Source organism: Lolium rigidum, chromosome 4 (assembly GCF_022539505.1).
Source record: "Lolium rigidum isolate FL_2022 chromosome 4, APGP_CSIRO_Lrig_0.1, whole genome shotgun sequence".
NCBI lineage: Eukaryota > Viridiplantae > Streptophyta > Magnoliopsida > Poales > Poaceae > Lolium > Lolium rigidum.
This window is the reverse complement of record NC_061511.1, coordinates 201,323,643-201,349,955: the sequence shown is the minus strand read 5'-3', so window position 1 is coordinate 201,349,955 and position 26,313 is coordinate 201,323,643. Positions and strand designations below refer to the sequence as shown.

At 44.1% G+C, this 26,313-nt stretch overlaps 3 protein-coding genes across 3 annotated transcripts; 2 read left to right on the top strand and 1 right to left on the bottom strand.

Annotated features, from left to right (window-relative positions):
* The first annotated feature begins 8,979 nt into the window (after positions 1-8,979).
* LOC124649110 (WD repeat-containing protein 55-like) lies at positions 8,980-14,647 on the top strand. Its single transcript, XM_047188785.1, has 15 exons — positions 8,980-9,108; positions 9,221-9,253; positions 9,808-9,872; positions 10,120-10,207; positions 10,296-10,368; positions 10,690-10,796; positions 11,134-11,176; positions 11,318-11,374; positions 11,467-11,543; positions 13,362-13,407; positions 13,487-13,533; positions 13,623-13,696; positions 13,773-13,828; positions 13,909-14,104; positions 14,197-14,647. The coding sequence occupies exons 1-15, from the start codon at positions 9,014-9,016 to the stop codon at positions 14,268-14,270; spliced, it is 1,131 nt and encodes a 376-aa protein (XP_047044741.1). The 5' UTR covers positions 8,980-9,013; the 3' UTR covers positions 14,271-14,647.
* Positions 14,648-19,209: 4,562 nt separating this feature from the next.
* On the top strand, positions 19,210-23,297 carry LOC124706858 (serine/threonine protein kinase OSK1). Its single transcript, XM_047238526.1, has 11 exons — positions 19,210-19,266; positions 19,753-19,934; positions 20,433-20,617; positions 20,842-21,024; positions 21,149-21,280; positions 21,360-21,545; positions 21,742-21,831; positions 21,901-21,984; positions 22,090-22,218; positions 22,299-22,523; positions 22,851-23,297. Exons 2-11 carry the CDS (start codon positions 19,760-19,762, stop codon positions 22,962-22,964), a joined length of 1,503 nt encoding a protein of 500 aa, XP_047094482.1. The 5' UTR covers positions 19,210-19,266; positions 19,753-19,759; the 3' UTR covers positions 22,965-23,297.
* A 403-nt stretch (positions 23,298-23,700) lies between these two features.
* On the bottom strand, positions 23,701-25,528 carry LOC124649109 (heat stress transcription factor A-4d-like). Its single transcript, XM_047188783.1, has 2 exons — positions 25,290-25,528; positions 23,701-25,005 (listed from the first exon to the last, which is right to left on the bottom strand). Exons 1-2 carry the CDS (start codon positions 25,506-25,508, stop codon positions 23,890-23,892), a joined length of 1,335 nt encoding a protein of 444 aa, XP_047044739.1. The 5' UTR covers positions 25,509-25,528; the 3' UTR covers positions 23,701-23,889.
* Positions 25,529-26,313: the final 785 nt, after the last annotated feature.

Here is a 26,313-nt window from a genome sequence, read left to right as displayed (position 1 = left end):
GGATAGATGATCTTGATCATGTTAGGCAGCTCACAAGATCCAACAATGAAGCACAATGAGGAGAAGACAACCATCTAGCTACTGCTATGGACCCATAGTCCAGGGGTGAACTACTCACTCATCACTCCGGAGGCGACCATGGCGGTGTAGAGTCCTCCCGGGAGATGAATCCCCTCTCCGGCGGGGTGCCGGAGGAGATCTCCGAATCCCCGAGATGGGATCGGCAGCGGCGGCGTCTCGATAAGGTTTTCCGTATCGTGGTTTTTCGCCTCGGGGGTTTCGCAACGGAGGCTTTAAGTAGGCGGAAGGGCGAGTCGGGGGCCGGACGAGGGGGCCACACCATAGGGCGGCGCGGCCCCCTAGGCCGCGCCGCCTTGTGGTGTCGCCACCTCGTGGCCCCACTTCGTATGTTCTTCGGTCTTCCGGAAGCTCCGTGGAAAAATAGGCCCCCGGGTCTTCGTTTCGTCCAATTCCGAGAATATTTCGTTACTAGGATTTCCGAAACCAAAAACAGCAGAAAACGAGAACCGGCACTTCGGCATCTTGTTAATAGGTTAGTTCCGGAAAATGCACGAATATGACATAAAGTGTGCATAAAACATGTAGGTATCATCAATAATATGGCATAGAACATAAGAAATTATCGATACGTCGGAGACGTATCAAGCATCCCCAAGCTTAGTTACGCTCGTCCCGAGCAGGTAAAACGATAACAAAGATAATTTCGAAGTGATATGCCATCATAACCTTGATCATACTATTTGTAAACATATGTAGTTAATGCAGCGATCAAAACAATGGTAATGACATGAGTAAACAAGTGAATCATAAAGCAAAGACTTTTCATGAATAGTACTTCAAGACAAGTATTAATAAGTCTTGCATAAGAGTTAACTCATAAAGCAATAAATCAAAGTAAAGGTATTGAAGCAACACAAAGGAAGATTAAGTTTCAGCGGTTGCTTTCAACTTGTAACATGTATATCTCATGGATAATTGTCAACATAGAGTAATATAACAAGTACAATATGCAAGTATGTAGGAATCAATGCACAGTTCACACAAGTGTTTGCTTCTTGAGGTGGAGAGAGATAGGTGAACTCGACTCAACATAAAAGTAAAGAGAATGGTCCTTCAAAGAGGAAAGCATCGATTGCTATATTTGTGCTAGAGCTTTTATTTTGAAAACATGAAACAATTTTGTCAACGGTAGTAATAAAGCATATGAGTTATGTACATTATATCTTACAAGTTGCAAGTCTCATGCATAGTATACTAATAGTGCCCGCACCTTGTCCTAATTAACTTGGACTACCGGATCTTTGCAATGCACATGTTTTGACCAAGTGTCACAATGGGGTACCTCCATGCCGCCCGTACAAAGGTCTAAGGAGAAAGCTCGCATTTTGGATTTCTCGCTTTTGATTATTCTCAACTTAGACATCCATACCGGGACAACATGGACAACGAGATAATGGACTCCTCTTTAATGCATAAGCATGTGGCAACAATTATTATTCTCATATGAGATTGAGGATATATGTCCAAACTGAAACTTCCACCATGAATCATGGCTTTAGTTAGCGGCCCAATGTTCTTCTCAAACAATATGCATGCTCCAACCATGAAGGTGGTAGATCTCTCTTACTTCAGACAAGACGGACATGCATAGCAACTCACATGATATCCAACAAAGAATAGTTGATGGCGTCCCCAGAAACATGGTTATCGCACAACAAGCAACTTAATAAGAGATAAAGTGCATAAGTACATATTCAATACCACAATAGTTTTTAAGCTATTTGTCCCATGAGCTATATATTGCAAAGGTGAATGATGGAATTTTAAAGGTAGCACTCAAGCAATTTACTTTGGAATGGCGGATAAATACCATGTAGTAGGTAGGTATGGTGGACACAAATGGCATAGTGGTTGGCTCAAGTATTTTGGATGCATGAGAAGTATTCCCTCTCGATACAAGGTTTAGGCTAGCAAGGTTATTTGAAACAAACACAAGGATGAACGGTACAGACAAAACTCACATAAAAGACATATGGTAAACATTATAAGACTCCATACCGTCTTCCTTGTTGTTCAAAACTCAATACTAGATGTTATCTAGACTCTAGAGAAACCAAATATGCAAACCAAATTAGCAAGCTCTAAGTATTTCTTCATTAATGGGTGCAAAGTATATGATGCAAGAGCTTAAACATGAGCACAACAATTGCCAAGTATCAAATTATCCAAGACATTTTAGAGTTACTACATGTAGCATTTTCCAATTCCAACCATATAACAATTTAACGAAGATGAAACTTCGCCATGAATACTATGAGTAGAGCCTAAGGACATATTTGTCCATATGCTACAGCGGAGCGTGTCTCTCTCCCATAAAGTGAATGCTAGGATCCATTTTATTCAAACAAAACAAAAACAAAAACAAACCGACGCTCCAAGCAAAGTACATAAGATGTGACGGAATAAAAATATAGTTTCAGGGGAGGAACATGATAATGTTGTCGATGAAGAAGGGGATGCCTTGGGCATCCCCAAGTTTAGACGCTTGAGTCTTCTTAATATATGCAGGGGTGAACCACCGGGGCATCCCCAAGCTTAGAGCTTTCACTCTCCTTGATCATATTGCATCATACTCCTCTCTTGATCCTTGAAAACTTCCTCCACACCAAACTCGAAACAACTCATTAGAGGGTTAGTGCATAATAAAAATTCACATGTTCGGAGGTGACACAATCATTCTTAACACTTCTGGACATTGCATAAAGCTACTGGACATTAATGGATCAAAGAAATTCATCCAACATAGCAAAAGAGGCAATGCGAAATAAAAGACAGAATCTGTCAAAACAGAACAGTCCGTAAAGATGGATTTTATTAGGCCACCAGACTTGCTCAAACGAAAATGCTCAAATTGAATGAAAGTTGCGTACATATCTGAGGATCATGCTCGTAAATTGGCTTAATTTTCTGAGCTACCTACGGGGAGATAGACCCAGATTCGTGACAGCAAAGAAATCTGGAACTGCGCAGTAATCCAAATCTAGTACTTACTTTTCTATCAAAGACTTTACTTGGCACAACAAAACATAAAACTAAGATAAGGAGAGGTTGCTACAGTAGTAAAAAACTTCCAAGACACAAATATAAAACAAAGTACTGTAGCAAAATAACACATGGGTTATCTCCCAAGAAGTTCTTTCTTTATAGCCATTAAGATGGGCTCAGCAGTTTTAATGATGCACTCGCAAGAAATAGTATTTGGAGCAAAAGAGAGCATCAAGAGACAAATTCAAAACACATTTAAGTCTAAAATTCTTCCTATGCATAGGAATCTTGTAAATAAACAAGTTCATGAAGAGCAAAGTAACAAGCATAGGAAGATAAAACAAGTGTAGCTTCAAAAATTTCAGCACATAGAGAGGTGTTTTAGTAACATGAAAATTTCTACAACCATATTTTCCTCTCTCATAATAATTTTCAGTAGCATCATGAGCAAACTCAACAATGTAACTATCACATAAAGCATTCTTATCATGAGTCTCATGCATAAAATTATTACTCTCCACGTAAGCATAATCAATTCTATTAGTTGTAGTGGGAGCAAATTCAACAAAGTGGCTATCATCATATATAGGAGGCATATTGTAATCATAAAAGAAAATTTTCTCCTCAATGCTTGGGGTACTAAAAAGGTCCTGCTCATCGAGCCGGCTTCCCCAAGCTTAGAATTTTCCATAGCATTAGCAACAATGGTGTTCAAAGCATCCATAGTAATAACATTCCCATTAGCATGCATATAAAGTTCCATGGGTTTTTTAATTCTCTCTTCAAACACATCATGTCCTAATTCAAGATAAAGTTCATAAAGATCTCTCATATTTTTGTTGTTTTCCATTATGCTTAACTAGTGAAATAAAAACATGCATGATATTAAGTAAAGTAAAACAAGGAACTAATTTTTTGTGTTTTTGATATAGAGTGCAAGACAGTAAATAAAGTAAAGCTAGCAACTAAATTTTTTGTGTTTTGATATAAGTGCAGCAAACAAAGTAGTAAATAAAATAAAGCAAGACAAAAACAAAGTAAAGAGATTGGGAAGTGGAGACTCCCCTTGCAGCGTGTCTTGATCTCCCGGCAACGGCGCCGGAAAATATGCTTGATGGCGTGTATTTCACACGTTCGTTGGGCAACCCCAAGAGGAAGGTATGATGCGCACAGCGAGCAAGTTTTCCCTTAGAAAGAAACCAAGGTTTATCGAACCAGGAGGAGCCAAGAAGCACGTTGAAGGTTGATGGCGGCGGGATGTAGTGCGGCGCAACACCGGAGATTCCGGCGCCAACGTGGAACCTGCACAACACAACCAAAGTACTTTGCCCCAACGAAACGAGTGAGGTTGTCAATCTCACTAGGCTTGCTGTAACAAAGGATTAACCGTATTGTGTGGAAGATGATTGTTTGCGAGAGAAAACAGGTAGAAACAAGTATTGCAGCAGATTTGTATTTCAGTATTAAAAGAATGGACCGGGGTCCACGAGTTCACTAGAGGTGTCTCTCCCATAAGATAAAAGCATGTTGGGTGAACAAATTACGGTCGGGCAATTGACAAATAGAGAGGGCATAACAATGCACATACATGACATGATAAGTATAGTGAGATTTAATTGGGCATTACGACAAAGTACATAGACCGCCATCCAAGCTGCATCTATGCCTAAAAAGTCCACCTTCGGGTTATCATCCGAACCCCCTCCATTATTAAGTTGCTAACAACGAGACAATTGCATTAAGTATGGTGCGTAATGTAATCAACAACTACATCCTCGGACATAGCGCCAATGTTTTATCCCTAGTGGCAACAGCACAACACAACCTTAGAACTTTCTGTCACTTGTCCCGGTGTCAATGCGGGCATGAACCCACTATCGAGCATAAATACTCCCTCTTGGAGTTAAAAGTAAAAAACTTGGCCAGACCCTCTACTAGTAACGGAGAGCATGCAAGATCATAAACAACACATATGTAATAACTTGATAATTAACATGACATGGTATTCTCTATCCATCAGATCCCGACAAACACAACATAGAGTATTACAGATAGATGATCTTGATCATGTTAGGCAGCTCACAAGATCCAACAATGAAGCACAATGAGGAGAAGACAACCATCTAGCTACTGCTATGGACCCATAGTCCAGGGGTGAACTACTCACTCATCACTCCGGAGGCGACCATGGCGGTGTAGAGTCCTCCGGGAGATGAATCCCCTCTCGCGCGAGGTGCCGGAGGAGATCTCCAGAATCCCCGAGATGGGATCGGCGGCGGCGGCGTCTCGGTAAGGTTTTCCGTATCGTGGTTTTTCGCCTCGGGGGTTTCGCGACGGAGGCTTTAAGTAGGCGGAAGGGCGAGTCGGGGGCCGGACGAGGGGCCACACCATAGGGCGGCGCGGGCCCCCTAGGCCGCGCCGCCTTGTGGTGTCGCCACCTCGTGGCCCCACTTCGTATGTTCTTCGGTCTTCGGAAGCTCCGTGGAAAAATAGGCCCCTGGGTCTTCGTTTCGTCCAATTCCGAGAATATTTCGTTACTAGGATTTACGAAACCAAAAACGCAGAAAACGAGAAGCGGCACTTCGGCATCTTGTTAATAGGTTAGTTCCAGAAAATGCACGAATATGACATAAAGTGTGCATAAAACATGTAGGTATCATCAATAATATGGCATAGAACATAAGAAATTATCGATACGTCGGAGACGTATCAACATCATCAGCAGAAAACGGTGCAACCAGGCTTTCATTCATAATTTCAGTCACCTTAGGCTGGATCTTATCAAGGAGCTCGGGATTAACATCCTGCACTTCCGAGGAAAATAGGTTAGAGAAATAATCTTTGACAATAGGTTTCAAAGCTGCATTACCCTCCACCCAAATATTATTATGTTTCAGCTTCTTAATCATATTCTTTTTGCGTCTGGCCGTCGCAAACTGGTGAAAAAAGGCCGTATTTCGATCGCCTTGCTGAAGCCAATTTGCCCTAGACCGTTGCATCCAATGGACCTCATCCTGTTCAAGAAGTAACTCGATCAACGCTGATTGCTCTTTGGCAATAGTTTCATTTTCCTCTGATAATGGGCCAGTTAGAGCCCGTTCAAGCTTCCTCTGTGCATTCTTCAGGCGGCGCTTCGGCTTCTGTAGTATTTCCTTGTCCCACGCATGTAGCGAGGCATGCATATGAGCCAATTTGGCGAGCACGTTTGCATTGCCCACGGCCGACCCAGCAGAAGCCCACGCTGTCTCCACAACCTCGCGGAACGAGTCTTCTTTAAACCATTTGGCCTCAAATTTCATCAAGGGACTGTGGTTAGGCACAGAAACATGGGGTTCCGTATCAAGAAGAATTGGGCGGTGATCAGACTTGATACTCTCCAGGTGTGTGAGAGAGGCATCTGGGTGCATTGCTAACCAGTCGGAGTTCGCTGTAGCCCGGTCCAGGCGCTCACGGATACGCCCGCGACGCCAAGTGAAAGGATCACCACTATAACCAACATGGTGCAGGTCACATGCAATCAACGAATCTCTGAACGCCTGCATAAAATGATGGGGCCGGGGGTTGCCTCCTTCCTTTTCATGTGAATATAAAATCTCATTGAAGTCGCCAATAACAACCCATGGGAGATTACTGTCCCTCTTTAGATCACGTAGCTTGTCCCACGTTTTGTATTTGTCTTCCCATTTAGGCTCCCCATAAATACCTGTGAACCTCCAAACCTTCGCAGGGCTTTCATGAACAGAGACATCAATGTAATTAGGCGCCGAAAAAAATTGTTGAATATTAATACCTTGCTTCCACAACAAGAGAACCCCACCACTCCGAGTAGTAGTGGGATTGACGATCATAGAACTCATTTTCAGATTCTTACGAAGACAGTCAGCCGGATAAGAGTCGAGGTGAGTCTCCGACAAGAACATCACATCGGGGTCAATACGCTTCTGGACAGCCAGAAGGGATCGAACTGTCGGGCGATTACCCGCGCCCTGACAGTTCGCAGCTAAAAGTTTCATTGCGATCGGACGGACTCCTCGAGGGAGGCCGCCGATCCTAGTGAAGAGGAGATAGCTCCGTCCTTCTTTGTTCTCTTTTTGCGATCCTTTTCATCAACTGGTTCCAATTGGTCAGATGGCAGAGACCCATCTGTGTTCATGTCGCTAGGTTGCATGTTCCCTTGCTGATCAGTACAGTTCTTTTCCATGTCCTCCTTTCCATCTAACTCAAGCCTTCTTTTAGCGGAGGAGTCACTTGGAGAACCCTTGTCCATATCCATATCCTTGGTAGGGCTTGTAGCAGTATCATCAAGCTCTCCATCAGCAGCTGTACCATTAAGGGTAGCCAAAGCATTGTGTCGCCAGTCGATTTCCTCTCCAGTAACGCGGCCTAATGGGGTACGATTTGCACCCGTAGTTAGAGGACCCTGGCCACGGCCCCGACCAGGACTACGTCCTCCATCCCAGCCAGCACGACCAGTGCCTCGGCCACCTCCAGGACCAAAATTGAAGCTCCGACCAAACCAAGTTTCCCTGTCTGCTTTTAAAAAATCGCCCCACTTTAATTTGTCCTCTTCATGCTCGCCTGTGCCACATTCTAGATGACCATGACCAAAGAACCCACAGGCGCCACAAAATTTGGGGATCTTTTCGTATTGCACTTGATAATACTCCCGTTCACGATTTCTTGAGATAGTGACCACCCGTGCAATGATTTTTCTTACATCAAGTCTCACCCGAACACGAATGAAGTTGCCCAAACCATGAACCTTTTTCTCCACTTTAATTACCTTTCCCACTTTCTTCTCAGTAAGATTTTTTATTAGAGCCTCATTGCGGTACCCTATTGGAAGTTTGTGAATTTGGATCCACGTATCAAAAAGTTTAGATCAATTGACTCCGGATCAACCAGGCCATCATATTCCTCTATGCAAACAATGTTCTGTCGAAACAACCATGGACCACCCTCTTTCACCTTGAGCCAATCTCCGAGACACGAACATTGAACAGTAAAGAGGTTACCTTCTAGGTGATTGAATTCAATTCGCTGCGCAGGCGACCACGCGTTCCTCATATTCTGTTCAAACGCCAAGGGACTAAACTGAACAGATGAATGAACCTTGGCGAGAGCCATCCACTTGATGCCCTGTTTAGGTGCAGACTCCTCATCTTCGAAAACAAGGTCATCCAACTCATCATCATCGATTCCAAGACGTTGCAGCAGGTCTCCAATAGCCTCAGGTTTCTTGCTGCCGGAGCCGCTAGCTTGATTCAACGATTGTGCAGGGCTCGCCATGGAGCGAGCAAGGTAGGATTTCCGCTGCCACAACCCAAGAGACGAACCAGAGAAGACAGACAAACGCCGGGTCGCGAGGGACTCAGCGAGGATTTCGAGAAGCGATCAGGGATCCCTCCCAAAGGCGGATAAGCGAACGAAGTCCCCGGCCGGCTCGAAGTCCGACGGTGGGTCAGAGAACCCTAATCGCCAGGCGGCGGCGGTTAGGTCTCTTGTTGAGACTCTTTGTGGCCCATGAGGTGTAATAAGTTGTAATACTTTCCGAATAGGTTTTAATAAAGGGTAATATGCATCCTCTTGAAAATATGGTGTTTAAACTTAGCGTGCTTAAATTTGAATGTTTTTTTAGGGACTTAAGTTTGAATAGTTTGTTGATATGAAAATCTTTTGAATGAATGATGCATGCGTGACATTTTGCGGCCGGCATACAATGCCTGACATTTGAATGGCCATCATTTTATCCGGGCTCACCCGGCCCGCGAAGGCTGCCGCCCCGTGGTCCAAGTTCGCAGCCCGTTTACGTTCGACCCAGGCACGCACGGCACGACACCACGCGATATCACGCCACGGCCCTAGACTCCAAAAGACCAAAACCTCCTCTGCCCTTCTCCCCCAGCCGCGTCGCCGCCCCGCCGCCCCCTCTCGCACTGCCGCCGCGATGGAGGCCCTTCACGACGAGACGCCCTTCGACCTCGACTTCCACCCCTCCGCCCCCCTCGTCGTCACCTCCCTCATCAACGGCGAGCTCCACCTGTAAGCACCGCCCAATCGACCCTCTCCCGCTCCCCCTCCCCCACCTGAGGAACTAACCGGTACTTTTTTTTTTGCGAAATTAACCGGTTCCAATTTCCGCTGCCTCTTGCAGTTTCCGCTACGCCGACGGGCTGCAGCCCGAGAGGTACTCACGATAACCCATGCTCCCCTCCTAATGCTTTGTTAATTTTGTGCCATGTTGCTAATTGCCCTGTTCAGTGTTCCAGTGTTCGTAGACATATAGTTGATATCTTGAGCTGCCAAACAGTTTTAGCCTAGGCTCTTGCTTCCTTGACGTTTGTAACTGTTAGAGGTTTCGTTTGTTGTATCCTAATTGCGCGAGGTGGGCCAGTTCATCTGGTTAATCCACAAGAGTTAGTGTAGGTTTTACTCTATTCTAGTTTTTTTCGTATAATCAATTTTAGCTAGCTCGCTTTTGCAGTCCATGGTAGCTAGTTCAGAAAGCTGTGTATGTGTGAGACAGTGTTGGTATTTGAGTTGAATGGGTGCATGCGAGATCAAATATTAAGTGTCTCACTGATTCTGTAACTAATAACGTGTACACTTCTATTGGGAATCCTTTCTGTATGTCTTAGTTTTGTTTGATGTTGGAGCTTTTCTCATGTTAAAATACAATTCCTAAGTAGTTTCCAGAGATTAGAGATTGCTGACAAATGTTATTTCACTGTAATTTTTAAGGTTGTTCGCGGTAAAAGCTCACAAGGAGTCATGTAGAGCTGTTCGTTTTGTGGACTCAGGAACTGGTAATGAGCCCCTTTTAATCCCAGCACATCCAGCATTGCCAACCAATTGATGTGCATTTAATGTGTGATTCTGATATTCTGGCAGCTTTTTTTAAAATTTTCTTATTCACCATACCGCTACAAATTTAGTTGCTCTACATTGTCATTTGCAATCAATACCCATATCAGAGGTGAAGGCACCTCGATTGTCATGCTACATGCTCTAACCAGGTCCCGTGGGCTGTCTTGATTGTGTGTCTTGTTTCAGTGATTCTGACGGGATCTGCTGATAGCTCAATTCTTGCTTCTGATGTAGAAACAGGCAAAGCTATTGCCCGTTTGGAGGATGCACATGAGTATGCTTGTTTTTTTTTCTCCTGTTGATTTTTGCCAAATTTAATATTTTATGCTTTCTTAGTGTCTTTATTTTCTTGATGTTTTCAGTAATGCAATAAACCGCGTTGTCTGTCTTACTGAAACTACAGTTGCTTCAGGCGATGATGAGGGTTGCATTAAGGTATTAAATGGTGTACCAATTATTAAATCCTATAGCCTTTAAATGTTGGCCTGTTTCTCACCATTTGTTCCGAGTGTATAATAAAATTATACCCAAGCTTATTTGTACCCAGGCACCTGTTCTAAGTATATAATCATAAATCATCTATGCTAGGTTGATAATATTTGTAATAGCTGTAATTATGTAACGAGTACCTACGTATGTTTTGGACTGACACAGAGGCATTTGCTAGTGTTTTCGTTGTTTGTTCTTCTTATCATTTTTTGATATTAATAGCAATAATAAAAAAAATCAGTTTACAGTAATCACTTGCAATTTTAGGTGTGGGATACTAGGCAACGATCTTGCTGCAATACTTTTCATCGCCATGAAGATTACATATCAGATATGATCTATGTAGCTGGCTCAAATCAAATATTGGCAACAAGGTACTTAATTTACATTCCTGCAATCTTGATTGCTGCATGAATTTCATATGCCTTAAATTTCATAGGAGCGTGTCCTATTGTATGCAATGCACAAAATTAGTGTTACATGGCAACAAGGTCTTTGCTCTTTTGCTCACGGACCATTCAATACCATGACATGGAGTACCTGGAACCATTTCACTTAGTTCACTTCTCTATGGTGCCGAAATAACACAGTTATTTTGCACATGATTTTATATTTATGTGGCCAATGTTTTATGATTCCTTAAGTTTTGAGCAGATTTTTTTGCCTTGATATTATGGTAATCAAATATTACATTGTTCTTGTTATTTGCAGTGGTGACGGGACTTTATCTGTCAACAATCTTCGTGGTGGCAGGGTGAGTTGCCTTTCCATACATCAAATCTCATCCCTGTGTATTAAATAAACCCTAATTCCAAGTTTTGGGTTTCAGAGCTACTATATTTATAGTTTTACCTTCAACCTTGCATAATCCTAGTCATGCCTAATCTGCTAATAGGTAAAGGCACAATCTGAATTTTCTGAAGATGAATTGTTATCCTTGGTGATAATGAAGGTAATTACTTTCGCTGAACAACTTTTGCTGATCAACACCCTTCATCTGTAACTTAAAAGTCACTGACATAGATTATCCTTTGTGATTCTCAGAATGGTCAAAAAGTTGTTTGTGGAACTCCGAGTGGAGCTATATTGTTGTATTCGTGGGGACATTTTAAGGACTGCAGGTAAATATGGTTTCATCATTGCACTGGCAGAAGAAATAAAATCGTACCCTTTGATTTACATCATCACTGCACTGGCAGGAATATTATTCTTTGTAAAATGTATAGCAATGCATAACTGACGATATACCTCTTCTGAAAGGCAAACCATGAAAGCACACATTATATTCTCTAGTTCTCTGTTTGTTTATCAAATTAGCCATACAATGTAATGATATTACACTTAGGCCCTCTTTGTTTGGGCTTTGGATTCTGAGATTCTGCTGTTAATCTTGATTCCTGATAATCAGCTGTGATTCTTGATTTCTGAGAATCAGAAGCAGTCTGTTTGTTTACCCTGCTGTGGGATCTGGGAATCATAATCTATCTGTTTGTTTACTTTGTTGTTTGGATAGCTTTACGGACCGTAGTTAATATAAAATGTATGTTATGGCTTCATTGTGCGTGCTTTAGTTATTGCTTCTGTCGAGGTTTCATCGAAATGACAAGTATATATACAAGCAACAATGATCAAAACTTGCTTGTCACGGGGGTAAGATGGCATATGTAATAAAAATACGCCACTTCATCTTTAACACACCAAATGCACGCTCAATGACATTGCGTGGCGACGAATGGGTATGGTTAAAGATTTCTTTTTTACCATTGGGAGGGTCACCATGGATAAATTCTGGCACATGATATTTTGTCAACTTGTATGGAGCTAGATACCCCTCACAATTTGGATAACCCGAATCAACAAGATAGTACCTACCTGAAAAAACAACACATGTATTGTTATGTAATATAGTATTGTATTATAGTAATATAATAATACAAAAAATAATTGTAATGTACATATTACTTTCTAAACAAACATTGCAGTACTATCTTAACAACACTTCATATCTAACAGCAAATAAACAAACAAACAAGAGTACATGGTTATAAAAAAGTACATGTACGTACCTTCACAGGATGCGCCAGATGGAGCTGGGCGTGGCCGGATGTAGGGGCCTGCTGGAGCATGGCCGGATGGAGGTGCTTGCTGGGCGTGGCCGGATGGAGGGGCTTGCTGGGCGCGGCCGGAAGGAGTGGGTCGGCGGCGGGGAGCAGCCGGCGGCGAGCGGGCGCGGGTCGGCGGCCGGGACGCGCGGTTCAGCGGCCGGGAGGAGCGGGCGACGGCCGGGCTCGAGGCGGCGGCCGGCCGAGCAGGGCTGCGTGTGGGCGCGAGCCAGCGGAGGCAGCCTCTCGAGCAGGGACGGAAAGTCGTGAGGGTCAGGGATCGAGCGAGGGCGGACGTGAAAAAAACGTTTCGGCCCAGAAAAAGCTCGGGAATCACCTATTTCCTCAATTCTCAGATTGTGGCTTTATGTGTGTATTGTTTAGAATCAATTCTGGACAATCTGGATATTATGGAGGCATGTTTGTTTCAGATTCTAATTTCACAGTAGCTAGAATCCAAGAATCAAGAATTTAAGCCCAAACAAAGGGGTACTTATTATCTTGATGCTTCTGTGGCCCTTGACTATGCTGCTATGGCCCTTGACTAATATTTACACCTGTAGGCGTTATGTTTGTGCATGTGAGGCTCTTATTTTCTCACGGTTAGAGAATAAGGCTCTTTTTTAATGTGGAACTCCAAGAATGTTATTAGTTATAAAGGCTCATCTCACTTTATCCTTACCGACAAAGCCTGAGAATAATCTTGACATGTAACATTCAGACTATTGTGAAAATGTCGCAGCCTACAACTAGTTTGGCTCTTAATTTCTTTGATAGTAGACCAAGTCTGTAACTGATTTTGTCTAGTTGTGTACTAACATACACTTTTGTGGCTAGTGACCGCTTTCTGGGGCACTCACATTCTGTTGATACACTGCTAAAGGTTAGACTGACTATACTTTTCATTGCTGCCTTCCTTTTCTCAATGTAATCATCATTAAGATAGTGTATTTTTGTTTTAGCTGGATGAAGAAACTCTGATATCTGGTGCAGCAGATGGTGTGATCAGGTTTGAAATATACCATTTGCCTTCCATGACTTCTGGTTCCTGCATAGTAGCTTCATCTTATCGTGTCTCTAAAATTTCCTTGTATGCAGATTAGTGAGTATCTTACCTAATCAGATAAAACAGCCACTAGCTGAGCATTCAGAATATCCAATTGAGGCGATCGGTATGTTCAGTCCATTTCTTGGTATATAAGTAACTCCAAGAAATGCCATGTTTTCAGTATCATCTCTGCTCTGCAGGTTTCTCACATGACAGGAAGTATCTAGGCAGTGTTTCACATGACAAGATACTAAAGGTTACCTCCCTTCTAGTCTGTCCTTTATTGTGTATCCGCTGGTGATCTAATTGGGGTGACCTGTGATTTATTTTATGCAGCTCTGGGACATGGAAGAACTGTTGGCAGGTCCGCAGTTAGATAATCAGAATGAATTGCCTGAAGCTGCAGCTGCAGCTGCCGTCGATCACGATGAATTGCCTGAAGCCAACGTTGCCGTTGATCACAACGAAGTGGCTGTAGCTGATAGCGACGACGATGGGATGGATGTTGACATGGAGCCAAGCTCTTCAACCGGTAACACCCCTTCTGCCCTGTATTAAAGTGTGCAGCGCCCATTGCGGCCGCAGCTATCCTTTCTCATTCTTACTCGTCTTTTTGGGTTTCAGCGTCAAAGAGCAAGAAGAAAGGCAAGGGCAAGCGTCTGAATGGATTCCAACCAGACTTCTTTGCAGATTTGTAGCTCACGCTAGCTTAGACTCGATCGAAAGGTCCATGCTTCCTTTGGCGACGTGATTACTACTTGCGCAGTTTTGACCGCAGACCAATACTGAAGTTCTGATCTCCTGCACGGAAGTGCGAGGTTGATGTTGTATCTGAGTATATTATGGTCGTAGTAGATTGATTAGTTAGAGGACTCGTGTGTGAACGTTTTGTGGTTGAACTGGTAATCAGTAGTTACATGTTTTTCCGGATGCAAATGACTCGTGACCGTATGATGTCGCCAGTCTTTGAAGCATATGTGTACCTGTCTTGAGTTCTGACTGTTTATGCTGTGTGTAGTGCTTATGTGGTTTTGTGTTTGATCGCATGTCTTTCTAGTTTGTTTCACTCACTGTATCAATAAAAAAATGAGCCACTTATTTGGGACATAGGGACCGTCTCCCTAATTAATGACTCAGATTTCTCTCGCTACAAATGTATTTACACATTAAAACGTGTCTAGATACATTTGTATCCAAACAAAGTGAGTTAGATACATTTGTATCCAAACAAAGTGAGTTAATTAATTAAAATGTAGGGAGTAAGGGCGTCTCTAGCCGACCCACCCATTTTGGGCATCAAATTTGTCTGTTTAGCTCGGCGAAGGCGACGATGTTGCGGTGGAGTTGTGGTGCAGAAGGAGGGGTGTGACGGTGGTGTTGTGGTGCATAGGGAGGAGCGTGATTTGGGTGTCCAATGGCTTGTGTGTCGCTCATGGGCGGGTGTGGGGAGGACAAGTGGAGGACACACGGAGGACGCTGTTCGTGGAGACCCATTTTAGCCTAAATTTGGGCCTGGAATGGACCAGTCTGCGTGCCTTGGCTTGTTTGCGTTGGATCGATTGGTCGGATGATTTGTGTCCTCTATGCATGTGAACCAAAATGTATAGAACATAGATTGATCTGTTTGCATCGGACCGTTGAATTAGGTATTTTGTATTCTTCCATGCACGTGGACCAAGACAAACAGACTAACCGTTTTCGCCATGCCACTGAAAATGCCCTAAGAATGAATAAATAATTTCACATGTCGTGCTAACCAATCACCCTCTACAATTCATGAACCACCCGTCACCCATCACAAATTAGGAACTAGATTCTCTACCACAGAGAAGCAAAGTTGGAGAAGCCTATCAAATGATTTAAATTAATTTGCATAATGAAAATTTATGGTGTGTATTTAGAGTAACTACATAATAAAATTTAGACTATTTTTAATATCTATAGCAATTACCTAAATTAATTGTAACAGGGTATTTAAGTTGCATTACCTTTTCCCTGAATTTGTTTCTCAACGTTAGAGGTTCCGGTTCCCACGGATCACAAATGTGTGTGAGACAAGCATAGGGGATAGGCCAACCCATGCTTGTCACACTTCCACAGCTTTATTTTACCTTTTATTATGTCCAGTTCAGCTATTATACGAGCTCACGCCACAAAGTGCTCCCCCAGTAGAGAGGATCGTTTTGGTGTCGATCGGAGTACCAGAGGACAAGGTGATTCTTTTGCAACGTTGGCTAGCTCAAACTCCAAACCGTGGAAGAAGTTATGGGCTAACAAAGCACGGGGAGGATAACCACAACAATGTGGATGTGCATGATTGTCTCCGTGCTGTCACCAACTTTAGAAACGTAATATCCCAACGTCGACAACTTGTATTTTGTATTCTCTGCAGCCATCATGAAACTCCTAAACAAGCTTTGTAAGTCTGCCAGTTTGCTAGGGAAGTGTGTCAAGATATTAAGTATGAGCACGGGGATCATCTAGAGAGATTCCATTCGATGAGGACCTAGGTCATAGATCTCCTGAGTCGTGGCTTCGAAGTTCAGATCACTACTGCCATTGTGACATTCTAGTACATTTGGGATGCTCGCAACAAAGGTCAAGAGGAAGGGATCTTGCTTCACTCTAAGTCAGTTGGTACAAAGGTGAATGCCTACATTGATATGTTATTTATCTGTGCAAACCAAAAGTCAACCACAACGTGAATTGTTTTCGTTTTCCAAATGGATTCCGCCGCCGTAGGGCAAGGTTTCGGTGAACGTGGATGATGTATCTTCACCTCTACTAAGCAATTGGGTGATGGTGCTGTCGATTGTGATGACAACTATCTTTGTCTTGCTGCTTGGGGCGAGCCCTGGAACAACGTCACATCGCTCCCCAACGGGATCGGTGATCGGGGATATCAAGTCCTGCTCCACGGGTTTTTCTTCGTGTGAATTTCGATATTTGCCGCGTGTGCTCAACGTTGCTGCTCTTCAATTAGCTAGAAGATGTGTGTCTTCGGTAAATTCTGTGTGGCGTGGATTGTATCCGAGAAGATCTTTGTAATGACATTTTGATCATGTATGTATCAAATAAAGCGCACGAGGAAGAGGTTAAAGAAGCCCTTCACTATGGAAGATGATGTTGACAATGAGATCCTTAGCAAGCCTTTCACTATGGAAGAGGTTAAAGAAGCCCTGTTCTCTATGAAAAAAAAAGCCCCGGGTCCCGATAATATTCCTATAGAATTTTACCAACATTGTTGGGATATTGTAAAGGGTGACATCATGAATTTGTTCTATGCTTTTCATGTGGGTTCCCTTGATGTGCAAAGACTTAACTATGGAATTATAACCCTCCTTCCGAAAATCTCAGATGCTGAGAAGATCACTCAATATAGGCCCATTTGTTTACTCAGATGCATTTACAAGCTGCTTACCAAAGTTCTTACCATCAGGGTGGAGCCTTTCTTGGACAAAACTATTAGTACACATCAAAATGCCTTCATAAAAAAACGTAATATTGTCGATGGCATTATGTCCCTTCATGAATTGATGCATCACACTTATAGTAAGAAACACACGGGGGTTATTCTTAGGCTTGACTTCGAGAAGTCTCTCGATAAAGTTAACTGGGAGTTTCTTCTTGATTGTCAAAAAGCTATAGGCTTTGGTGACTTTTGGTGCAAAAGGATCAAGCAAATCCTTCATAATGGTATTGTCTCGGTGAAGATAAATAATGTGATTGGCTCTTATTTTCAAAGTGCGAAAGGGGTTCGGCAAGGCGATCCTCTTTCCCCTTTCCTCTTTAACTCTACGGTCCAATGCTTAACTAAAATGGTGCTTGAGGCTCAGGCCAGTGGCTTGTTGATAGGCTTGGCTCCTGACTTGATTGATAAAGGGGTGGCGATTATGCAATATGCTGATGATACTGTCCTCTACATATCCCATGACCTGGAGAAAGCTTTAAATCTTAAACTCCTCCTTTATATGTTTGAGCTAATGTCGGGCTTGAAAATAAATTTCCAAAAGAGTGAGTTGTTCCTTATTGGAGGTGATAATGCTACTGTTGGTCAATACTCTTCTATGTTTGGTTGTCAAGTTGGAACTTTTCCTATGAAATACTTGGGGGTCCCTGTTTCCTTTCGCAACCTAAAAAAATCTGACCTTATTTTCATCGATAAGAAGTTTGTCAAGAAATTGGATGCCTGGAAGAGTGCCTCCTCATCTGGGGGGAGGCTGATCCTGGTGAATTCATGTCTCTCGAACCTTCCTTCCTATATCATGTCGATGTTCCTTTTGAATAGAACCTTCATTGAAAGGCTTGACAAGCATAGAAGACGTTTCCTATGGCATGGTAAAAAGGAAAAAAAGAAAGGTTATTATATGGTCAAGTGGTCTAAGGTTTGCCGTTCTAAAAACAAAGGTGGCCTTGGGATCAAAGATCTTAGGAAGCAAAATATTAGCCCTTCTTTGCAAATGGTGGTGGAAGCTCGAAACGCAAGATGGTTTATGGCAAGATATTATCAAAGCAAAATACTTGAGAAGAAAAACAATAACTAGTGTGACCCCTAAATTTAATGATTCTCCGTGTTGGAAAGCGCTTTTGAAAGTCAGAGATACTTATTTTGCGGGATGAAAATTTTCCCTAGGAAAAGGCAATATTTGTAGACTCTGGAAAGATACTTACCTGGATGATGTTCCCCTTTGTGATCTACATCCTATTCTTTTTCATCTTTGCCAAATGCAAGATTGTATTGTTCAACAATGCGTGGACAGTAACTATGTCATTCCCTTTCTAAGAAGGCTCCATGGAAATCTCCTGGAGGCCTGGAATCTCATTACTACTAAACTCGGGAATCCTACCTTGTCTAACAACAATGATAAAATCTCCTGAAAGTTAAATAAGAATGGTACCTTCTCGACTAAATCAGTTTATAAACTCTTAGAACTTCCTCTAGCTGGATCACACAACAAATGGATTTGGAAGGCAAAAATGCCCTTGAAAATAAAGATCTTCATGTGGCAATTATGCGGAGATGCCTTGCCCACCAGAGAAAATTTGAGAAAAAAGGAATTGGCTGGGTTCTCCCCTATGCTCCTTTTGCAATCAGGTTGAGACTAATAATCATCTTTCCTTTTTCTTGCAACACTTCCAAAGTGGTTTGTGGGGTTTTGGGCTCAACCATGGGTGCTAGTTGTGCTCTAACGAGCTTCTGGTTTTGAAAGATTTTTTATGGTACCGATTGGCGCCACTTGTTGGGCCATTTGGACAGTAAGAAATAAGGTGACCTTTGAAGATCATGTGTTGAGGTCTCCTAGTGAAATCACTCTCTCTTCTATTGCTTTGTTGATCTATTGGGCAGGATTGCAGAAGGCCGAGCACAAAAATCGCTTGTCAATGGGAACCGAGAGGATGCTGACTGCCGCTTCGACCATCTACGCTTCGCGTGCCGACTCCGCAGCTCCAGGCCACGTCGTCGTCGTCCGTCGCGCACGAATCTCCGCGCGCCACGAGCGGCCCCACCCCTGCTGACCCCCACAGCTTTCCATTCCTTCCCCCCGTGACAGCCGCATCTGCCTGCCATCCTCTCCCCTCGCCCCCTTCCCCGCCGCATCGCCGCCACCGCCTCCCGTCGCCGCGCCGCCGCGCCTCTGGGCGAGAGCTTCCCGCCGCCGTCTCCCGCTCAGGCCCCGCCCGCCCTGCGGTCAGGTTAGCCCCCCAACCCCGCCTCTCCAAGCTCCTCTCGTCTTCGTCCCTTCTGCCGCCGTCCTTCACGACCTTGCCGCCGAATTGGGTCCTGCGTTTGGGACTGGCGAGGCGAAGCAGGCTCTGCCGCCTCGCTTCCGCAGTCCCCCCCCCCCCGCCTCCCCAGATCCGGGAGCTCGCGCCGTCCCTGGCGTGGCGTGGCGTGTGCCCGCGGCGCAATTGGGCCGGCGACGACCCGGTTTCGCTCGCTGTGCGTAGGCCAATCGTGCCGGGCGCTTTGCGGGGTAGAATTACCTTACCACTAGGGATCGCCCAGCGTGTTTCTTCTTCTCAATTTCGCGGAACAGATTGTGCCTAGGTCGCGCCTCTTCGTACCAAGTGTAGCTGCATATCCTCGTCTAGATCCAACCGTGATTTTACTACCCAAGCCCCCGGCCGGGTGATAGTATTTAATTCGATTTAACCCTGAACAATTTCGTTGTCATCTAGGGCCAGGATGGATGCAGGAGGCAGAGATGCGAACCCGCTGGCCGGGTACCGCATCGGCAAAACCCTGGGGATCGGCTCCTTCGGGAAGGTCAAGATCGCCGAGCACATTATCACGGGACACAAGGTGGCTATCAAGATCCTCAACCGCCGCAAGATCAAGAGCATGGAGATGGAAGAGAAAGGTTGGTGGTGATTAATCTCAACTTTGTTCAACAAGTTTGTTTGTGTTTGCCAAGTTTCTAGAGTATATGTAGCGGACTTGCTCCTTGCTCTGCTCGCAAAGAAAAATGTGCGGGGATGAGAAATATCGGGGGGTCATTTACATGTTCCTAGTGTTAGATAGAGGAAACTAAATCTATCGATCAACCTGCTCATTTTTTTGTTCGGTGCTACATAATCTTTTAGTAATCAGCAGACATTTTTTTGACACATGTGCCTAGTGTTAGTATTAAATCAAGCAACACCCAGTACTGTGATCAACATATTACCATTATTCTAGCAACCTTCATACCCGCTCAGCTATAATTTTTGTGTTAATTTACCGTGAGAAGAAAAATCGAGAGATGAGTATCACAATTGGCCATCCATACTTTTTTAAAATCTTGTTCTGTTAATAGTTACTGTTCTTGTCTGGTGCTTGGCTCAAGTGCTCAACTATGATTTGTTGTGTTGATTTGCAGTTAAAAGAGAAATCAAGATACTAAGGTTATTTATGCATCCTCACATCATACGGCTTTATGAGGTGATAGATACGCCGGCTGATATTTATGTGGTTATGGAGTACGTTAAATCTGGAGAGTTGTTCGATTACATTGTTGAGAAGGGGAGGTTGCAAGAGGAAGAAGCTCGTCGCTTTTTCCAGCAAGTAAGTTTGCTTCCACTTTTCCGAGTTTCATAATGAAGATTCTGCTAAGCCATTTATTTTGTAGTTTTAAATACAGTATGGTTGTCATAAGCTAGTATAAATATGTTTCATGCGTGTTAATCGTGTATTTCGTTGAGACACTTCAATTTTGTCTGCATCTACCATTGTGCATAAATAAGATTCTTGTTCATGATAGACTAATTTTTATTTGACCTTTTATACAGATTATATCTGGTGTGGAATATTGCCATAGAAACATGGTGGTTCACCGTGATTTGAAGCCAGAGAATCTTCTGTTGGATTCAAAATGTAATGTTAAGATTGCAGATTTTGGCTTGAGTAATGTTATGCGTGATGGCCATTTTCTGAAGACTAGTTGTGGTAGCCCAAATTATGCAGCACCCGAGGTACATATGTAGAATCATTTGATTTTTGCACTTTCGCGTGCCTTCTTCTTTGTTGATAAATGTGGATGTTTTGCGAAAGTGTTCACAATTCTCACACCAGACATTGTTTTCTTCGTTTGTTTAGGTGATATCTGGTAAACTGTACGCTGGCCCTGAAGTTGATGTTTGGAGCTGTGGTGTTATTCTCTATGCACTTCTTTGCGGCACTCTTCCATTTGATGATGAGAATATACCAAACCTTTTTAAGAAAATAAAGGTTGGCAACTATCTGCTTTGATTAACTGAAAAATGCTTCTTGGATATCCAGTGACTTAGTTACCTTTCTGTTATTGTAGGGTGGGATATATACCCTTCCTAGCCACTTGTCTCCTTTAGCAAGAGATTTGATCCCCAGGATGCTGGTAGTTGATCCTATGAAGAGAATCACCATACGTGAAATCCGTGAACACTCATGGTTCAAAGCTAGACTTCCTCGCTATTTGGCTGTGCCTCCCCCAGACACTGCACAACAAGTTAAAAAGGTTTGGTGATGCTTCTGTGTATCAACATTAACATAACTATTTCGATAGTTGTCTTAAGGGCTTTTGCTTTGTCCTTACTAATCTGTTCATCTTTACATTTATCTTTATGTATGTAACAAAATGGGAGCCCTTTCTACATTATTACATTTTCTCTATGCATGTTCAGTGAGATTTTACTTCGCTGTGAACTTTGTAGCTGGACGATGAAACTCTGAATGATGTTATCAAAATGGGATTTGATAAGAATCAGCTAACTGAATCTCTTCAAAAGAGATTGCAAAATGAGGTATTTGCATTATTCTGTTGCTCTTTTTGGTTGTTGTCGATAGAATTATGACTAAAGCTGCTTGTACAGGCGACCGTTGCATATTATTTACTCTTGGACAATAAGCTTCGTACAACCAGTGGCTACCTTGGTGCTGAGTATCAAGAATCGATGGTGTGTTGGAATCTCCCTCTCCTTTCTATTGCTTTCATATTCTAAATTGCAAGTATTCTGGTACTTGTGTTGCTGCTGATTTGGTATGCTTTCTGTGATCTACAGGACTCATCGTTCTCTCAAGTTTCACCTGAAACACCAAGTTCTGCATCTGAAGCTCGGCAGTTTGGCTCTCCAGCGTTTGGCTTGAGGCAACATTTTGCAGCTGAGAGGAAATGGGCTCTTGGTCTTCAGGTAATTTTCGCTTGAAAGTTCATCTTCCTATAATTGAATCTGAAATGCTTAAATTCTCCTAATTCACGTATGTTTTACAGTCTCGAGCACATCCGCGAGAAATTATAACTGAAGTGCTCAAAGCTCTGCAAGAGCTAAATGTTTGCTGGAAGAAGATTGGGCACTATAACATGAAGTGTAGGTGGAATCCTGGCTTTGTTGAGAGTATGATGCATAATAACCATGGCTTTGGGTCAGAGTCTGCTATAATTGAAACTGATGACCTCAGTGAAAGATCAGCCCACATCGTGAAGTTTGAAATTCAGGTACCCTCCTGAATCAAAACCATCATATGCAAGCAGGTCTTTCTGCAAATTCGCAGTGCAGTTCTGTGATGACTAAGCTTCATTTTAGTTTTTGTGCATTTGCATATAAGAGTACTTCGAACTGTTAACATTTTGTTTACGACTGGGCATGTTCATAATTGGAATGCTATTTTCCTACATACAAGTATACAACATTTTCCTTTTTTGTTTGCATAAAGTTAGTTCTGATACACTTCCGCTCTTTGCATTTTTACAATGTCCTTTTTCCTTGCATAAAGTTAATTCTTGGGGGCTGTGCTTGGTTCTGATACACTCTGCTCTTTGCAGCTATACAAAACAAGGGATGAGAAGTATCTTCTGGACTTGCAAAGGGTCAGTGGGCCACAGCTTCTCTTTCTGGACTTGTGTTCTGCCTTTTTAACTCAGCTGAGAGTCCTTTGAATTCTGAAGATGGTGACTTCCCAACTGCAATCCCTGCAGCATCTTGTCAAGTGCGAAGTTACAGTCAAGATGTACATAATGATCATAATCCTCCAGTAGATTCTACTCCTGGGGTATTTAGACGCTAGAGGACCACGTGATTTCATTTTGATGGTTACACCTTATTTACTGAGCTAGAGGTGGTGGGCAAGAGGCATTCTTGCTCTGCTCGCCACTACTGGTGCTTTATGACTTATGTAGCCCTATCTTTGTTTGGTAACGAACTTCACTAGCATAATGCCAGCCTGAGAATAACCTCTATTGCTATAATGAAAGTTGAGCTGTTGACATGCACTGTTTACCCTGACCCACACTTCACCATTGCTGATCTTAGTAATATATTCTAAGATGAGCTTGTTTTCACTGGCTGTGGCATATTTAGTTTGGATATAGCCTTCCCTTCTAGATACTAGTTTCATCACTGTCTGTAGTTCTAGTTTCTAAGCCTACAAACTCTTAGGACTTTAAGCCAGCCAATCTGTAGCTCTGAATGGTGTACTGAGTACTCGACGTCAGAATAGGAGTATGCATTCGAGAATCTGTTGAGTCGTGCAACTTCAGAAAAGTCAAATTGTGTTTTTAGGAAATAAAAAAGTCGGAAGTGTATTATTTGTCACGTGTAATCTGAGTTGATTAACTATTAGTAGCCAGATTGTCAGATAGTCACAAATAGTCAAGGGGAAGAATTTACCAGAAAGGACTAGACACATGATTTTAGCATAAAAGATTAGTAGTATAATACACACAACAAAACAGTGCAACTGACTACAGAAGTGTATCTTCTTCTACTTTAGCTGTACAGAGTGTGACAAAACAAGACAGGCTAAACTATAATGTACATCGCTGTTTACATATGCACAATGAATCATTGGGAACGGTAATTCCATCAGGTTTTCTCTTCTGAGGCAAGGTGCTCCATCTGCTCGGTGATCTGTTCAACATGTACCCGGCGATTAAACCAGTTGCAGTTGATGCCTATTGTTTCATCATCCTTGGGTTCAGCTGTCTCTGTTTTACAATCAGCATCATGGCTTTCAAAGCGGGTACGATAAAATGCCGGGGTTTCTGTGAGGAACCTCCCCCAGAATAGATCATTTACCACAGCCGGTTCTTGGGAAACTCCCGTTTCGGCGGTCATCATCTCATCTTGTGAAGTGTCAGTGGTGCTTACCTCTGAGTTGGTATCAACCTCAGTCATCGTCTTGCTGGTATCTTGGTGAATATCTGCTAACTGTAGCATTGGGCTCTGGACATAACCTGGTGATTCTAGCAACCCTGGAGGTGAAGAGGGGTCCAGAGTGGCTGGTGGCTGAAGATCTACGCTGGTCGCCATTGACGCTGTCTGCAAATCTCCAACAGCTAGAGCAGGGCTGGCAACACTGGCGTACATGTCTTGCGAAGATGCATAGTCGCCTGCCCTCTGGATGAGGCTCTCCAGGGAAGCCAAGGCCAGCTCCATCTTCTCAAACGGCTCAGCATTTAGGGGCCGCACGGCGAACATGCTTGGTGTTTCATCAACGGTTGTCTGAAGATACGGCACCTGCTGTTCCTCCACCATGGGTTCCTTGGCGAAAAAATCGATCTTGGGAACCCTCCTCTTCTTGCAATTGCTGAAATGGTCTGTTTCCAGCAGGGCAGACCCTGAAACATCGCCCCGTTGCCGCTGCAGGATGTCGCGCACGGAAGCTATGATGTTCAGCTGACGTTGCTCCATCACCACCAGCCTCTCCTCCAGCGACTGCATCACCCAGGTGATCTCACACTGCTGCTGAGCCTGCCTCTGCAGGTCTGCCAGAAGCACGCCCTTCTCCTGCTTGAGCCTGGTGATCTCGTCCTCGAACTCGCGCCTCTCTGCATCTGCCAGTTGCCCGTTCACTTGGTTCTGCGGCGAGTGGCTGTGCACGGGCTTGCGACGATGGATGTTCTTGAGGAGGTGCATGTGCCCCCTTATGAACTCCTCGTTGGCGAACTCCCATCGCTCCGGGTCGACTTTTCGAAAACCCTGATACATGATGGAAAATCAAGTCAGCAATGAGTACAGCAAGAGAGATGTCAAGTTAATTCAGCACTAAGTGCAGGAAGAGATAGCGCTCAGAAGAAGATCGTGTGAAAAAGTAATGATGAACACAAGAAGTAACAAAGAATCATAGAATCACTTGTACGTTTGGAAACGAAGCAGAGGATCAGAGATGAGCACTGAGTACTACTCACGACAGATAGAAAATGTCTGTAACATTTGGAAACGAAGCAGGGAGGGATCAGAGACGAGCACTAAGTAGCACTCACATAGGTGTTGAGCTGCCTGATGAAGCTGGAGAAGTTGTTGTGCTTGAAGTACTTTGGCAGCAGGTCCCGCGAGAAGTCGGGCGGGTTCCAGACGACGAAGCTGGCGCCGCCGGCGCCCCAGGAGACGACGCGGTTGGTCGAGCGGTCCTCCACCATCTCGTAGGTCTTGATGAGGAACGGCGGCGGCGCGCCGCCGCCCTGCGACTGGGAGCCATCCATGCCCCGAAGCCGGATCCTTAGCCAATTGCAGCAATCACTCCGCCTCGACGCGGCTCGGAAGAAAGTCTGAAGCCTTGAAAACCCGATTCGACCCAGATCCTCTTGTTTCCACACCGGCAAACTTCGCGCGCGCGGTGGAAAATTCTCGGCAATGGCCGGTGACGGAGACCTGTGGTGAATCGAGTCGATCGACTTGCTCTGCAAGAACGGAGAGGGAAGGAACAGCCAGTTAAGCAACCAGCCGTAGCCGCCGTGTAAGTAAAGGATGCGATTGACAGAGGGCCTCACCTCTCGCCGGCGAGAGCACGGCAGCTTCCGGCCGTGATGTCTGAGATGGTGGAAGCTGGCAAGTGGCGTGGCGCACGGGAGGGCGGGAGACCTGAGGGCTGGGTGGGAGTAACTAAAGGCGGGCGGCGCCACCGGTTTCGCCGCGGGCGGTCGGCCTTTATAGGGCGGCCGTCGCCGCGACATGGACGTGGTGGCGCGCGCATCTTTTTCTTTAGCTCTGGTCGTTGCATGTGACGGTTTGACTGACCAACGCATGTCATTTGCACCGTTGCGTGGCGTGGCGTGGCTTGCTTCTAGATAACGGAATGGTCGCCGCCGCCCGCCGGACGTGCATCCGGCCGTCGGACTAGGACACTCCGGTCAGCGGACCAGCACGCATACCATCGGTCGACGGTCGACTCCAATTGGGTCGAACCCTTGCTTCGTTTGGGTGGTCTTTTTTTTTTACTTGGTTCGTTTGGGTGGTCTAAGCCAGCGGTCTGATGCATAATTTTTTCTCCATCTGATAGATATAGGT